Source organism: Necator americanus, chromosome V, assembly GCF_031761385.1.
Source record: "Necator americanus strain Aroian chromosome V, whole genome shotgun sequence".
Taxonomy (NCBI): domain Eukaryota; kingdom Metazoa; phylum Nematoda; class Chromadorea; order Rhabditida; family Ancylostomatidae; genus Necator; species Necator americanus.
Genome location: NC_087375.1, coordinates 36465950 through 36480864, shown reverse-complemented (window position 1 = coordinate 36480864; position 14915 = coordinate 36465950). Strand labels below are relative to the sequence as shown.

The following is a 14915-nucleotide window of genomic DNA, read 5'->3' as shown; positions in this document are numbered from 1 at the left end:
ATTTTGTAGTATTCTGCTGACGAGTTTCTTGATTAAAATATTTTGTTGGTGCATGAAAATTTTGCACAAAAAAAAACTCAGAAAGGCTGGAATGAAATTTATCGGACCTACGACCTAACGCATACAACAACATCATCCTACTAGAGAGGAAGCGTTCGTAAGTTGTCAGTTCTGATGAAGCGGTCCTAAAACGGTGGAATTCCGGACGAAAGCAGTTAAGAAAAAATAGCAGTTCTGTTTTTTCTTTGAAAAGAAAAGTGCGAAAAAGTTGCAGTTGCCTTTAAAAAATTGTTGTTGTGAAAATTGCTTGATTTGAAATTAATTAAGATTAAAAAATTGGAGAAAAAAGTTTGAATATTCGAACTGACAATTCTGATGTAGCGGTCCTAAAACGAAGCAGTTAAGAAAAATTAGCAATTGTGTTTTTTTTAGAAAAAAAAGTGCGAAAAAAGTTGTAGTTGCTTCAAAAAAAAATTGTTGTTGTGGATGATTATGTAGTACAACGATTCCTTAACCATATGTCTGGTTCTCTTTGTTACCTTCGAGAGCTTTCGACCCAGTGCGTACGTACTTCAACTCGCCTACTTATAGAGATCTCAACCACCCCGCAATCCCACTAATCGTCATCGCTTCTCCGGATTTCGCGTGAGAACGGTGTCTGTTGACTACTGTTGCCATGAATGGATCGTCGTCGCAGATTAATCAGAACGCTCTCCTCGGTGCTCGGGAAGCAGAAATGCATCATCCCGAACAATCAACATTGTGAGTTTTCTTTGTATATATAAATTAAATGAATAAGTAAATCTAAAAAAAAAAGATTTTTTTACTGAAAAAATCATATCAAATATGACTATTCTTGCTTATATTCTAATTTTTTTTCAATAATTATCATCATTATTTGTCATAAGAATGAATTTATACAAATTAAAAGTCATTTTGCGTGGCCGGTGTCGTTGTTGAGAAAATGTTTCTGCGAGAGTAATTGAATCCGTATTTATCATAAGTATTCTCATGGTTTTTCTCACATAAGTCACAGTTTGTTGATGATTTAAAGCTCTAGTAAACATGAAAATAAAATCATTCCTTCCTTTGACAAAACAATGCTTACGTCGTGTGAGAAGCTAATGACATTCGAATTTAGAGGAAATAAAAGGTAAAGGATATAGTGTCTAGCGCTAATCAATCCGTTACGGATGCGACACCTCGGATTCACTGAAAATTCAGAATCGTTTGGGGTTCAGGAAGGAGTAACTAGCTTATAGAGTGGCTTACACGAGCTAGGCGATCTATCAAGTCAGTGTTTTTATCCTCCCGGGCAAGCATGGTACCAATTTATCGACGCCGGAAGGATGAAAGGCTCGGTGAGCACCCTAGAGCAGATCCGAACCTCCGATCTATCGTGCAGATACAGCGGAACCTCTTACCGACTACGCTACACCCGCCCCGATAATAGTAATACAAATATAAACAAATACCTCTGGGTAACTGTTAATTAAGATCATTAAGTAATCAGAATCAGAAGAAGCAATTAAGAATTTACACTGGAAAATTCGAGAAGAGGGAGATCTACCGAGGACCGAGTTCCTTCCGCCATTATACCGCAAAGTATCGTTTGGCACTAGGTCGGATTCGAACCTACGATCGATCGTGCGCAAGCACGGTGGAACCTCTCACCGACTGCGGTACACCCGACATCTTTAGAAGAAATGTAGATGCTAAATTCTGAATTAGATTTGAAAATCACTTCCAAATTTATTCAATTCTGTGAATTTTTCTAGAGATTAGATTGTAAAATTATCAATTTATTTACTTTTTGGATGCATCTACGAAATTCAGGGAATCTAGGGAGACACAATAATCCTTCCCCGTTTTCCAAGTATATGTATTTTAACAAAAAGTGGGAAAAACAAATGAGAGTTTGATCCGCTTACGGTGCGGAATAGCACTTCACTTGGAATGAACTAATCGTTTACCGCCTATGTCAGGATACGAATAATTGTTGAAGTTTTGTGCTGAAATCCCCTCGACGCGTTTCTTCCGTTTAACATTCTCATGCCCAATCGAACAAACATCACTTAATGTCCAGGCTGAGATTTTCAGTATCAGCTGAATCCTTCAGCTCCTTTCTTTTTCGAAAAAATGCCCCTCGGTCCTTATTTCCAAGGTTATTTCCAAGACCAGACGAGAACACGCGTTCCAAAAACCTCAACCATTACGAATTACAGTAAAACGCGTTGGCGCATCCCAAGTGGATTGATACGCCAGCAACTTGATCCTTCTTATTTTTTTATAGAAGAATTAAACTACTAACTGTTAAGAACATCAACGCTACAGGGTGATCGACATGAAGTGTGACGGGTTACGAAAAATTCAGGAATGTGGCGATTCCTTGGAACAAAGAAAACGGTAATGACATTCCTGCAAAATTGGGCGCCAGCACACGGCGCAAAGAAGACATTGCAGTCGTTTGAGATCAATCCTTCGGATTTCTGGACGAAGGTGTTCGGACGTCAAGCTCGCCCGATCTCAATCCTTTGGATGATTTTGCTGGCTGGTCGACTCTATAGCAAAAAGCCTGCTCTTTTTAATACAAGTCATTGGATTCGCTGAAAAGAGTCCTGAAGAAGGCATGGAGCATGGGAAATGAACGTGCGCATCCTCAAAAATTTCCGGAAGTGATTGGATATTTGTATTGAGGATTGAGGCAATAATTTTGAATGTGATGGGTGAGAACTTATGTAGAATTTTATGACTATTGTATAGAAAAAAACTTTTTATTTGGATTGACCGGTGCAAAATTATGGATAGTTTTTTCTCCGTCACATTTCTTGTGGACCACCCTATATTCCACATTAACAAGAAGAAAAAAAAAACAGAAAAAAAAACATTACATTTCAGAGATGGAGTCATATTTGTGGGTCTATGTGTTATGTGTGCTGCTATTCTATTAATGGTCATCAAATTATGCTATAATTACGCTAGAAATTTCCCCGTACGAAAAGAAAGTGAACCGTCGTCCGAGCTGACCACAAATATGCTTTCGTTAAAGAATTCCACCACTGGAGTACGATATTCTGTAGCATGAAAGGTATGTTTTACTCTGTACATATTTTAAAATTTTTTTTCAAGAAATCAACCAAATTCAAATTCAGCACTCATCATATGGATGACTATTGTCAAGTTACATTTACCGCTCCGCCAACGAGCATACGAATTTTCTATGTGTGAAGGAAATCGAAGAACGGCGGCGCTAATCCATTGTCGATGAAAATTCCATTCACGGTTTCCGTACAATGATCAATTTTTCAGCATATAGTCGAGTCAAAACGACATGAAGCATGGTGTATTTGCGTACGCGGCTGCGCGTGAAGCGGAGCGGTGAAGCGGAGTGGTTGGGATCGGGGTGGGACCCAATGACGCGAGTGCTAGCACCAATCATCGTTGCAGTTCCCGATGGTCCCACCACGATCTTGACCGCTACGCTCCACCGCATGAGTATTTAGGAAATGTTACTGATGTTAGGTTCCCGGAAGACACAGACCTAAATGAAACGGGTTCACAATAGTTATTGTGCATATAAATTTAAAACCGTTAGATTCCATCCGAATGGAGATGCATTCGCCACCGGTTCCGACAATGCCACGGTGAAAGTTTTGTAATTTTGATTTAATTAACAAAAAAAAAAAAACTTTCTTTCACTTTTGTTTCTTTTTTGCCATTTCTGAGACAATGAGTATTTAGGAAATTTCACAGATGTTATGTTCCCGGAAGACACATACCTAAATTTTCACAGTGGCTACATATAAATTATTAGTTAAACGTCATGAAAATTTATTTAAGAGCGTTATTCATGAAAATTTTAGAAGCCAAATCTCCAGTTTGATCGCGGAAATTTGAAGCGCCTCTAAACGTTCCTAACGTTACGTCCCTAACGTTTGTCTTAGCAGAAATATCAGAACCATTACCATCCCCTAACTGCTAACTTTCGCGTATCAAATCCCTTCACAAATCTAATAATTCCATTTGGAAAACAAAAGGAAAGAATAGCGAGCGATTTGTCTATTATTCAATGTACCAGCGAAGGTTTTCCATTTCATTGCCGTTTATTTGATTTACGAGCCGATCCGCAAGTATGTGCTAACGAAAAGGAATCCATACTCCTTCCGATAAATGGAGCGGAGTGGTTGGGATCAAGGCAGCTAGCACCAATCATCGCGCGGTCATGGTTCCCGACGGTCCCATCACGACCCTAACCGCTACGACTGGATCGCACCGCCTCGAGTGCAGCCGCGTACACGCCGAGCTTCATGTCCTTTTCAACTGACTACACAAAAAGAACCCCTCTTGACCAGGTTTTTACTCTCATCTGATTCCGTTATGTGCAATAACTTATTCCTAATGTTCTGGTGCAGCAATAGTTGTATATAAACATAACTTAGTGAGCTAGATGTTTTATTTTTGAGCAAAATGCATGTCTTTGTAATTTTTGCAGTTCGTTAAGACTTGTGGTTTTCAAACGTATTAATTTTCATCAGTTATGTGATAAAATTATTCATAATGGCGTAATTTATTGCGTACAATCACTTACTTATGTATTTAATTCGAGTTAACTTTGGAATTGTTGGAAGAAATCCTTACTTTATCATCTGAGAAATAATCTTCCTGTAATCTGACAGTAACAAAGAAATTGGTTCAAAATTGTCAAGCCTACAGTGAGAAGCTAAAACTGCTCAATATAAAAAAAACCTGTAAGCAATGTCCTGAAATAATTGACAGATTTTAAAAAGTCTTTTGAATATCCCACATTGTTTTGAAATTAATCGAAGATAAAATTAAAAACAGCTCAAATATCTAGTGAAGGCAAAAATGAGGTCTAAAACGTTCCACTCTTTATAACTCACTATTTATAACTCTACAAGGGTTCAGTCCAACAACTTCGCAACAATTGTAATTTCAGAACTATTGAAATAGTGAAGCGAAAATTCCAAACGACCACATCTTCCTTGAAATATACGAAAGGTCAAGAAAAAAAGAAAGAAAATCATCTCTAATGTTAAAAGTTATCGTTATCCAACATTATTTTTAACTAAATTGCGCGTTAATTACATAAAACTGAATATTATACACGATACAGCGATACGATACAGCGTCAAAGGATGGCAATGAATCGAGAATGAACATAGAGGACATCAAGGAATTATAAGAAAAATCCCTAGGTAAGAAGAATCTTTAGCGTATGTCTCAAGTTCCCGCCAGAGTCATGAGAATTTCAATCGAACTTGCGATTGGTTGGATGCTGCACACTCATATGTTACTAAGCAAGTATAAATATTTATTTTTGTAGACATTAACCGAAACAAAAAGAATAAAAATTTATCTTACTAAGTAGAAGGTGAAAACATAACTAAATTCATAAGGATCTCAACGACAGATTTACACACATAGAGACAGTACCCCAAGGATAATTAGACAACAAAAACAAAGATGGCAGATAGCACGATACAATAACGAGTTTGTCAACAAATCATGATATGAACATAGACCTTAACAACCTACGAGGGTACGCAATTGCGTACACAGCACGAAATTCATGAGTAGACATTGAATTGGATATTATACATTGCCAACCGTGCCGGTGGCTAACAGTTTCAAAAAGTTTCAGAGTACAACCGAGTCTGCAAAAGCAATCTGTGTCACACTGTTTGTAAAACACGAATTTTGCTTGATTGGTGAGAACTAAGATGGAAAATGAAGAAAGACAGACTAATTCGACTAACTATTTGAGATCTTAGACGAATAATCGAAATCGAGTAGAGTTTACCAACATGATAAAGTTAAAAGACTAATTATAGCTCAAAGTGATTTTGCATAAAGTAGATCTGAGATCCATTTTCCAATTATGAGACCATAAAACAAAAGAACAAGAATAATTAAAGAAGAAGAAACTTTTTCTCAACGAAAACCACATTATTCACCATCTCACCACTAATTCGAGCAACATTTGTATATTTGAAAAATTTTGAACCAAATAGAAGGAAATCACAACTAAACTCTTCAATAATGTTGAATATGTTGTAGAGCGAGAAGTACAAAGAATAATTTTAAAAATGGGAAAATGTAAACAAACGTTGCAAAGTATACAATGAAAATATGGTTGAGCTTCGTATCTGTGTCTTGCTAGCCATGTGGAATCGTCTCCTCGTTCACTATATAATCGTTTTGACGAACATCTCTGAAAAACGTTTTAGAAAGTTTAACGGCATATGGCAGAACAAAGATAGAAAGAAACTAGAATCGATAGTACGCGATTCACCTTCTACTGAATTTTGCTCGGAAGATCTTCTCGACTTCCGAGCAAGTCTGACTCCAGAACCGGAACTCAAAAATTGAACAGAAAGACAAACTGTACGGCATTGAAACTCAGAACATTCATTCATGACGGGAAGAACATGTGATAATTTGCAACAGGTGCAGATAAAAGTACATATATATCGATTTTGTGAACTTTGATGGTAATCATTAAGGGTGCAACAAAGATGCGGTACCAATCACTACACAGCAATTAAGTTGTAAAATGCCACCGTGAGGAGAAAAAGAACAATAGAGTCCCTGCAGTTCACTTCAAAATCTCCTTTCTTTTTGATCCATTACGCCTTTTAATTTCTTTCTCTCCTTTCTTATCGAAATGCTGCAGCTAGCTGATTTCGAAAAAGAGTTGTTGGAGGGGAAAAGAAGAAAGACAGAACGTTATTGGTACAAACTGATACCTGGCTATTTCTAAATGTTTTTATAAACTGCTCATTCCTAAGTTAAACTTATTGCAGTTCCTCTTTGTTTCGTAAGAATGCAAAAATTTGTGGATAACCTAATGTTTGTAGAACAGTTTATTTTCTGAAAAGAAATAAGCATAGTTGTCTGCTGTAGTTGCTTAACATCTTCCTATATTATATACTCTTATACTCGGGTAGAGTAAGGATCACGCATGACAGAAACATTGCTGGAGGACGTAATGATGCTATGATGAATCGCGACAGAAAAAGAAAAACAACAATACTTGTGCAGCCTAAGACGTACAATCTAAACATATTTGGAGAAGATCTCCGTCTGATTTTATATCTTTCCGCTTCCTGTTACAAATGAAAGAAGAGCAGTTTAACGAATGATACGAATCGAAACAGAAACCCACATAGGTAGCGGTTCTGAAATAATTGGTCCCAATGGTACGGGCGTCCATTGCTGTTCTAAGCAGCGTCGCTCGAAATCCGTCAGTATGTTAGAACCTGCACGAGATCCGTACAAAGCAACGTATTCTAGCCTATATATGCTGTTGAACTTAAAACAAAACCTAGTGTCAAGATGTTCACGATAAGAAGAAAGAAATATTGAGACTTCCTTCTTTGAAAATAAACGCGTACCAAGATTTATGTGAGGATTTGTGCTTTCCGTGTCGTGGACATTGTTAACGACGTAATGACACAAAAACTGAATATGCCGATCTTTTAGAGAGCGAATATGTACGTCAACATCACTTCCTTTCGTACAGAACTCCCCCGCGGTACCTGAAGAAGATCGTGAACAGGAACAGAACTTTCGAAACCTGTAGGTTTCGGACTTGGAGGAAATATTTCAGCCTCGGAGAAACTCGTATTTTAGTCATGGACTTAGTAGGAAATCAGTCAATTAATCGAACATGTGCCGTGCAATTTTGTAAATAATATAAATAATAACATTAGAACGAACAAGCTTATCATATTTGAAGATTTGTTTCCACAATCGTTTTAATTCCTATATTATAGTACTGCTGTTGCTTAAATAATCAAATCACCTCGTATGATTCTTGCTATCGCAGAAACTGGCATCTTTTTATTAACGTAAAGGTCCTCGATCTTCTGAAGTGCCAGCCTTGGAATGATGGGACCATGTAGGTGCCAGTCGCATACGAGCACCTTTATTCTATATATAATATCAACCAAACACGATAGACAAATAAAATAGTCAGGAAATTCATACATATGAAAATTGGCGATTCGTGGAGAAATCACAAATTGATAGCTTACCGATTACCATCCGCTTTCGCAGACAGGAATGCCGGGCATTCTCCTCCTTCACGTATGAAAGGACCCTTGGAAGGAGTACCATATTCGCAGCAATCATAATCCATATCATAGTATGATGACACATTGCCCTAGGAAGGATTTCTCATATTATCGACAGGGATGTTCGTAATTTTCTCAAAAAAACGTGATAGCCACTAACTCTAGTTGGATTGACAATGCGTAGTCTCGGAGCATTTCCAAATAATAATTGTCTGCATTTATATGTTCCAAATATTCCTTTCTTTCTATCCCGTCGGAACGTAATTTCATCGTCGGATAGTTCTTTTAAGAAGCTCTAAAATCGAACAATACTTCGTTTCCAGCGAACAACGGCATTTTGCTAAGGCTAAGCAAGAATTCACGACCGCAGTGATTTGTTCGGAAACTGCTACCTCTTTGACGCCAACATTTGGTCGCACTGTCTAATGTTAAGTCCGATTAAACAGCAACTAGGCAGAAATCTTGCTATTGAGCTACTACATTATCAACTTCAAGCAACTTGTTCTCAGATGATAACAGTCCTCAAAAACGTGGAAACGTGAACAATAGATCTCCCGTACCACACTGGATTCTCCTAGCGCCAAAATTAGTAAAGTATAGTAGAGTCAAAACGAAATGAAGCACGGTGCAAATTGCGCAAGCGGCTGCGCTTGAAGCGGCGCGGTGGAGTGTAGCGATTAGGCGCACACTGTAACCTTTGCTGGCACCACCCGTGGCTGCAGTTTGCGATGGGACCATCTCGGTTGCAACTGCTGCCTTCACCGCGTCGCTTAAAGTGCCACATGTCGTTTTGACCCGACTATATTTCAAAGCAAACAAAGCATAAAAACAACATTCATATGAATTAGTAGCGGGAACACCAAACGCGTGCAAGAACGGTTAGAATCGAAGAAACCTACATAATGTGAGTACTAGTAATATGAACTATTTGATGAAAACTCACCCTAAAGTCGTCCGCTTTAGAAAACAAGATCGTGGTAATGTAAGTCGAGATGTTGTGAAATGTCTGTAAGTGGTCACAGAGATTTTTCACTGTGGAGCATTGATTCTTGCACTAAAAAATCGCTATCAAAAACAGCTACATCTTCTAACCAGAAAAACATACATATATCAACGATTGGAATTGTGTCAAAAGAACTGGAAGCGTTAAGAGAACTTACGCCATCTATGCCGCACATTCTTCTCCATGAAGAATAGAAGAATCTCTTACGAGCTCTTATCTCACTATTGTCCTGAACGATTAAGTACAATGTATAATATTGAACGATATATACATAAAAGTCGAACCTTTTTACATAATAAACTTAGTGTTGGCAGAGTCATGTCAACATCTGCTTGATTATAAGTTCGTACCGGTGTCAGCGGTCTTGCAGAGAAAAGAGCTGGAGTGAGGGGCAAGTTTTACTTTATTTTTTTTTTTCTTTCATGTACAAAGCTATATAAAACATTAGAAATATTAAGCCAGATCTGATGTATCAAATAGGGAAAGTAGGAGAGTGACTCTCATTGGATTTATTAGTGCAATCCATAACCCTATCCTATTACTCAGGTCTCAGTAAGTTTTGCTTGTAATTTGCTAAGGTATATGTAGCTGTCCATACCCATATTCGACCGGGTTACCTTAATAAGCTTTCGATTAGAGCAAAGCAGAGGGCATGCTTTGTCATCGTTTGAGAAGAATAGACGGCACCGATAGTATATGATTATAAAGGAACACATCTCTCTGAATTTTATTAGATAACACTCCAAACGTTCAAAATCTCACTTCATGTCTTGTTGATAGGAAAATGACTATTCAATCACAAGAGTTTGATTTTTGTGATTTAAATCCAGTACAAGTGGCAGAACATTCTTCACTTCTTGTTCTACATTATCAATGAAATTGACCGCATCTGCTGAAAAACTAGCCAAATTCGAAAAAAAAAATGGTCAAAATCGCTTATTTCGATCATCCCACGTACAAATCCGTACATCCAAGTTGTCCAACATCAGCTATCCAAATAACACGGTTGAAGCAAGCGGCAGTATCGCAGACGTGCTCCGGATTCTCATCGTCCTATTACCCGCAATTAGTAGTATCGTTGGTAAGACGGGGTCGCACAAAACTATTTCACACGCCTTTCTCTGAATTACTAGGTGGATCCTAACACCAACACTAAAATTCGTGATACGATGCCTTTAATTTGACTTTGCCCGTTCATTTTGGTAAAGAAGCATTTTTTCATCTTTTTTTTCAATCACAAAATACAGAACATCTATGCGGTGGCCACAGTAACGTGTAGTGAGGAACTGCCCAAATTAGAAGTATTGTGACCCGTAAGAGCAATTTTTTATTCTTTTTTCCGAAGATTTACTGCACAAAAGATGGATTAATAATTTAATTACCTCTTGAAAACTGATGACGTGAAAAATCGAATGCAGAAACCGGAGTATCTCTTGAATCATCGAAGCTGCTGTCCACGACGTATGTAGGTGTTAGATTTTCCACACCTTGATAAACCGAGTACTCTGTGTTCTGTAACGAAACGAAGCTCGAGTAAATAGACTGATCCGAAGATGTGAGGAAATTCAGTTGTTAGCAACCATTAAACATAAAAAGCAAATACTCATGAAGTAAAGTGTCACGGGAAACAATCACCAACGATTTCATCTAGAACTCTACAGCGTCAAATGTCTTATACGCTTATACGCTTAAACGGCTTATAATCAATAATAACCTGATTATAGTAGTCACATGGGTTTATCTACAAGTTTCTGTTCATCTAACACTTTGAAACTACAGCATCGAGTTATCAATATTGCGTCCATCATGCCAGGTTTTTTGAAAAGGATTTGTTACTAGCTACGAAAAAAAATAATTATGGGGTAAGAAAATGTAAATTTGTAAGTTACTGATAATAAAAAGGAAAATCACTGACGGTGAAGTTTGGCGGCATAGTTTCTGTGGTAGTTCGTTCGCGCACCATCGCGTAACGGGAGCGAGGAGGTGTTAGCGGCGGTGTGAAATCCACTGAAAGAATGAATCTAACAGATGCAAAAAATTATCGAAAAAAAGTAACTTCTTTTACGATTAGGCAAAAAGTGGACCATGTGATCGATGTGACACCTACATTGCAGCTGAATATAACGTCTGAGTAGAAAAAAGAAACTTCCAAGATCTTTATTCATTCAGATTTCATCTTGTAAACCTATGAGATAGTGATCGTGAAAATACTTAATATCTTTTTTTGCATTGTAGTGTGCTTCTTTCATCGTTCATATGGTTTTGAGAGTTGAGCTGTCAGAATTTTACCATATTCTACGTAGCTGAATTGTTTGAAGTTTTGGTCGCGAATACGGCTTTCCACGCAATGCCAAGCTATGAGAACAACGTAAGGTTGCGACGTGTGTTTTGAATTTTGCTAGCGCAGAGGGAAGAGGGAGTATTCGTGTCATCAAGCAGTGAAATAGTATGGATTATGGAAGAGCGTTGTGGCCGTCACCTGGTCCCGAGAATAGACCGATATTTCTGTGAACAAGCTAGTTCACCCCCAACTTTTCATCCAAACTTCACCTCAATCAGACAGGTCAGAGACCTGACGAATCTTCCTTTTTGAGACATAGCTGCAAAAAAATTATGAAACAGCGCTTGATTTTTTAGTTGCTGTTCAACTTCAACTGTTCGAGTCTGCAGCTTTCATGACAGCTCCCAATAAAAATTAAAATGGTAGCTTTTGACAAACAAACAAGTTAACTTAAACTCAACAAATCAGCTTGAGTCAAATTTCGATGTGGCATATACAGGTCGAGATTGCAGTATAGAGATTTACTCAGCTTCTTCACCAAATCGCTTCCGAAACTATTTGTTAAGTGCGAAATAGAACACTCTACTGTCGTGACAGAATGACATGAAGCGCGATTGGGTTTCCGACGAGTCGCAGGCAGGAGGGCGCTGCAATAGAGGACGTCGTAAGAAACAGCGTTCCAGGGTCGTCTGTTCACACTGATACAGAGAGAGATGAGCGAAATCACCCTCTTCCCCACAATCTACGATCCCGTATAGGCATTACCCGGCTGAAGCCCGTACCACCCGAGATTCGTTGAGTGATGCCAATTGCACCGTGCTTCATGTCGGTTTCACTCTATTATGTTTTGAAAAAATTTGCAACTCAACTCGACAAGAACAAGAAGAAAAACAAAACAAAATCTCAAAGGTATAATGGAACATAGAATAGGTCTATCCCTAAGTAATGTAAAATATCTCTTCATTTAAATCTGAAAGAAAAAACTAAAAAAAAAAACAACTAAAAACTAACCTTGCAGAGATCCGAAACATGGACGAGTATTTGGGGTGCTCAATTGCAATGGATTACGTTTCACGTTTACGGAGAGTACAAGAGATGCTTGCTTTCCCTAGAACTATTGACTTTGATGTAAAACGGTAGCGATCACAAGCCAAAGTATTAGTGTTCACTTTTAATCCGCTGCAAACTTTTCTGCTTTCTAAAATTCACAGATATTAATAAAATAACATAATAATAAGTTAATAACATTTATTCAAAAATCAAAACTCAGAGAGAGAGAGAGAGAGAGAGAGAGAGAGAGAGAGAGAGAGAGAGAGAGAGAGAGAGAGATTACCATACATTTGGGACGTTCTGAAATCGACTGAGTGTCGCGAACTCAGACCCTCTCAAATGATGTCATTTCCGGAACCAGGAAGAATGACGCTCAAAAATCCCAACCAACCCACATACGAAATTGGTCGATATCCTCCATTTTTGAGATTTCTTGATGTCTTGACAGTTGTGGACGCGGCAAATTTGAAAAAAAAGTGAAGGGCGGGATTTGAGGGGAATGCGTTCTGGGGAAAAGCTATAGGGAGAGGACCCGTACCCATTCTGACTGCATAGATCCTTGAAGCAGGTGCTGGAACACCATTAAGTATCCATGCTGCAACACTTCCTTAGTCTCCCAATACTTATAGGACAGCCTAACACGGCGCTAAAATGCCTCATCCAAACAAACATCCGTTAAGAAAATTACTACAGCACTTGTGTTATTTTAGTTTTCGGAAACTATTTGGGAGTGTAGATGTACGCGTGCTGCGAAAAAAACTGCTTCACAGGCATTCATGATGGCATTCTGATGGCAGCGAGCTGTCCCAAAGTAGTAAAAGTGCGAGCTCGTGAGGATGGCAATAGTAAGACTGCCTACTCAAAAATGATCTTATAAAATATATTTGTAGAAGAAGAACAACAACAAACGTGACATTACTACTATACGCCTGACGAAGTTGTTACAAGAAGCAGAAGGAAGCAAAAAGCAGCATCCATGTTTTGGCAAAAGCCAATGTTTCCATAGGCGGTGACAGACATTTGCAATAAAGATCTCATGCATCAGTACTCTATAAATCGTTTGCTGTATCTTAGAAAAAGATTAATTAGATTACCTTCACTCCATTTCCCTCTAAGGAATCATCAACAGTCTCGACGTCCACGAAAGATTGGTCACTGAAGTCAAAGTCGTCTAAAAAAAGAGGGATTTTTGCATAAAGACCGAGAACGAGCCACCAATAATAGCGACAAGAATTGAGTTTGAGAATTCAGACTTGCAATTCATACGGTCCAAACATATGAGTGTTACGATTTCCTGTTTGTGTGCAGTCTTTTTCGCTAGGTTCTTAGTCTTAGATAGTTTATTGTCGTACGACGTGTAGGGCACTATAGGACTTTCAAAGTAGTTCTTTCAACCATAAAAACATGCGGATGGAAATTCTTTTGAATGAATTAAACGGCTTCCATGAAACGGCTGAACTACCGACATCTGTGAGGGGCTGTAGCTCCAAGAAAACATTGACGATGTTGACTATGTATAGATGGGCCAAAACAACCTGAATAATGGTGCAATTGCGTACATAAGTGGCGCGGTTGAGCTAGCGGTTGCGATCTAGGTGGGACAGTCGTTAATTTTGTCTGTCCCTTTGTAAATTTATAAGATTACGTCGTGGACCGAAAACTAACTAAACATGCTTCGATATTTTCCGTTCCGACTCAAACAGCTAATATAATGTTAATATACTAATATCTCAAGCATGGAGGATTTTTAACTTATTGTAGCAACACATCCTGCGCTGCATTGAGCCGAATTTGAAGAACAATCAAAAAGAAGAAAAATCTTTAATGGGCTTAAAACCTGAAACTTCACGTACCGTTTGTGTCACATTCCGATTCGTTCATCATTTCAAAGGAAAAGTCTGAAATGGATGTGATTTTGAGTTGTTGCTGTTTAAATCATCACAATGAACAGTAATTCAGAAGACTTCAGAAGATTTCGTATTTACAGTCTACAGTACTAACAAGAAAGCAAGCATTCGACGCAAAAGTTTTGAATCTAAACAGTGATCGAGAAATCAGATCTCGGACTCCATCAGCCGTTTATCTACTCAACCTAGTTTTTTTACACACTTTTTTTTAGTTATAGAGTCATTTCTCTTGCCTTCAAGCCGGGTGTTTCTAACATTCTGCTGCATGCACGGAATTCGAAGCCAAATATTTTCTGCTCCGCTTATAATGTAAGTTTGTCTACGTAGACACAACACTGACAAATAAAACCTTCACAAGAACTAGGAATCTGTACTAAAATGGGGTAAAAAGTAAAACACATTAGTGTGATAAAATAGAGAACAACTCCAATGAAAGTACACAAATTTTTATATTTGGAAATTATTCAAGCAGGATCAGGGACGATCGCTGAACAGAAAAGTGCAAGAAAATGAAATTATAATGCATATGAAGAAGAGTTTACTTAAGTCTTTAAGCCGCTTATCGGTCCCAAACTCTT

General features: G+C 38.1%; 2 protein-coding genes across 2 annotated transcripts; one reads left to right on the top strand and one right to left on the bottom strand.

The window, feature by feature from the left end:
* Nucleotides 1–676: 676 nt before the first annotated feature.
* On the top strand, nucleotides 677–3085 carry RB195_016276 (uncharacterized protein; the record flags this gene model as incomplete). The annotated part of the gene is made up of 2 exons (XM_064207359.1): nucleotides 677–762; nucleotides 2899–3085. The coding sequence occupies 2 exons, from the start codon at nucleotides 677–679 to the stop codon at nucleotides 3083–3085; spliced, it is 273 nt and encodes a 90-aa protein (XP_064063240.1).
* A 3092-nt stretch (nucleotides 3086–6177) lies between these two features.
* On the bottom strand, nucleotides 6178–14314 carry RB195_016275 (uncharacterized protein; the record flags this gene model as incomplete). Its single annotated transcript, XM_064207358.1, has 14 exons — nucleotides 6178–6232; nucleotides 7187–7280; nucleotides 7416–7559; nucleotides 7826–7953; nucleotides 8058–8185; nucleotides 8257–8391; nucleotides 9040–9150; nucleotides 9257–9328; nucleotides 9384–9478; nucleotides 10482–10611; nucleotides 11015–11106; nucleotides 12392–12488; nucleotides 13525–13601; nucleotides 14284–14314. 14 exons carry the CDS (start codon nucleotides 14312–14314, stop codon nucleotides 6178–6180), a joined length of 1389 nt encoding a protein of 462 aa, XP_064063239.1.
* Nucleotides 14315–14915: the final 601 nt, after the last annotated feature.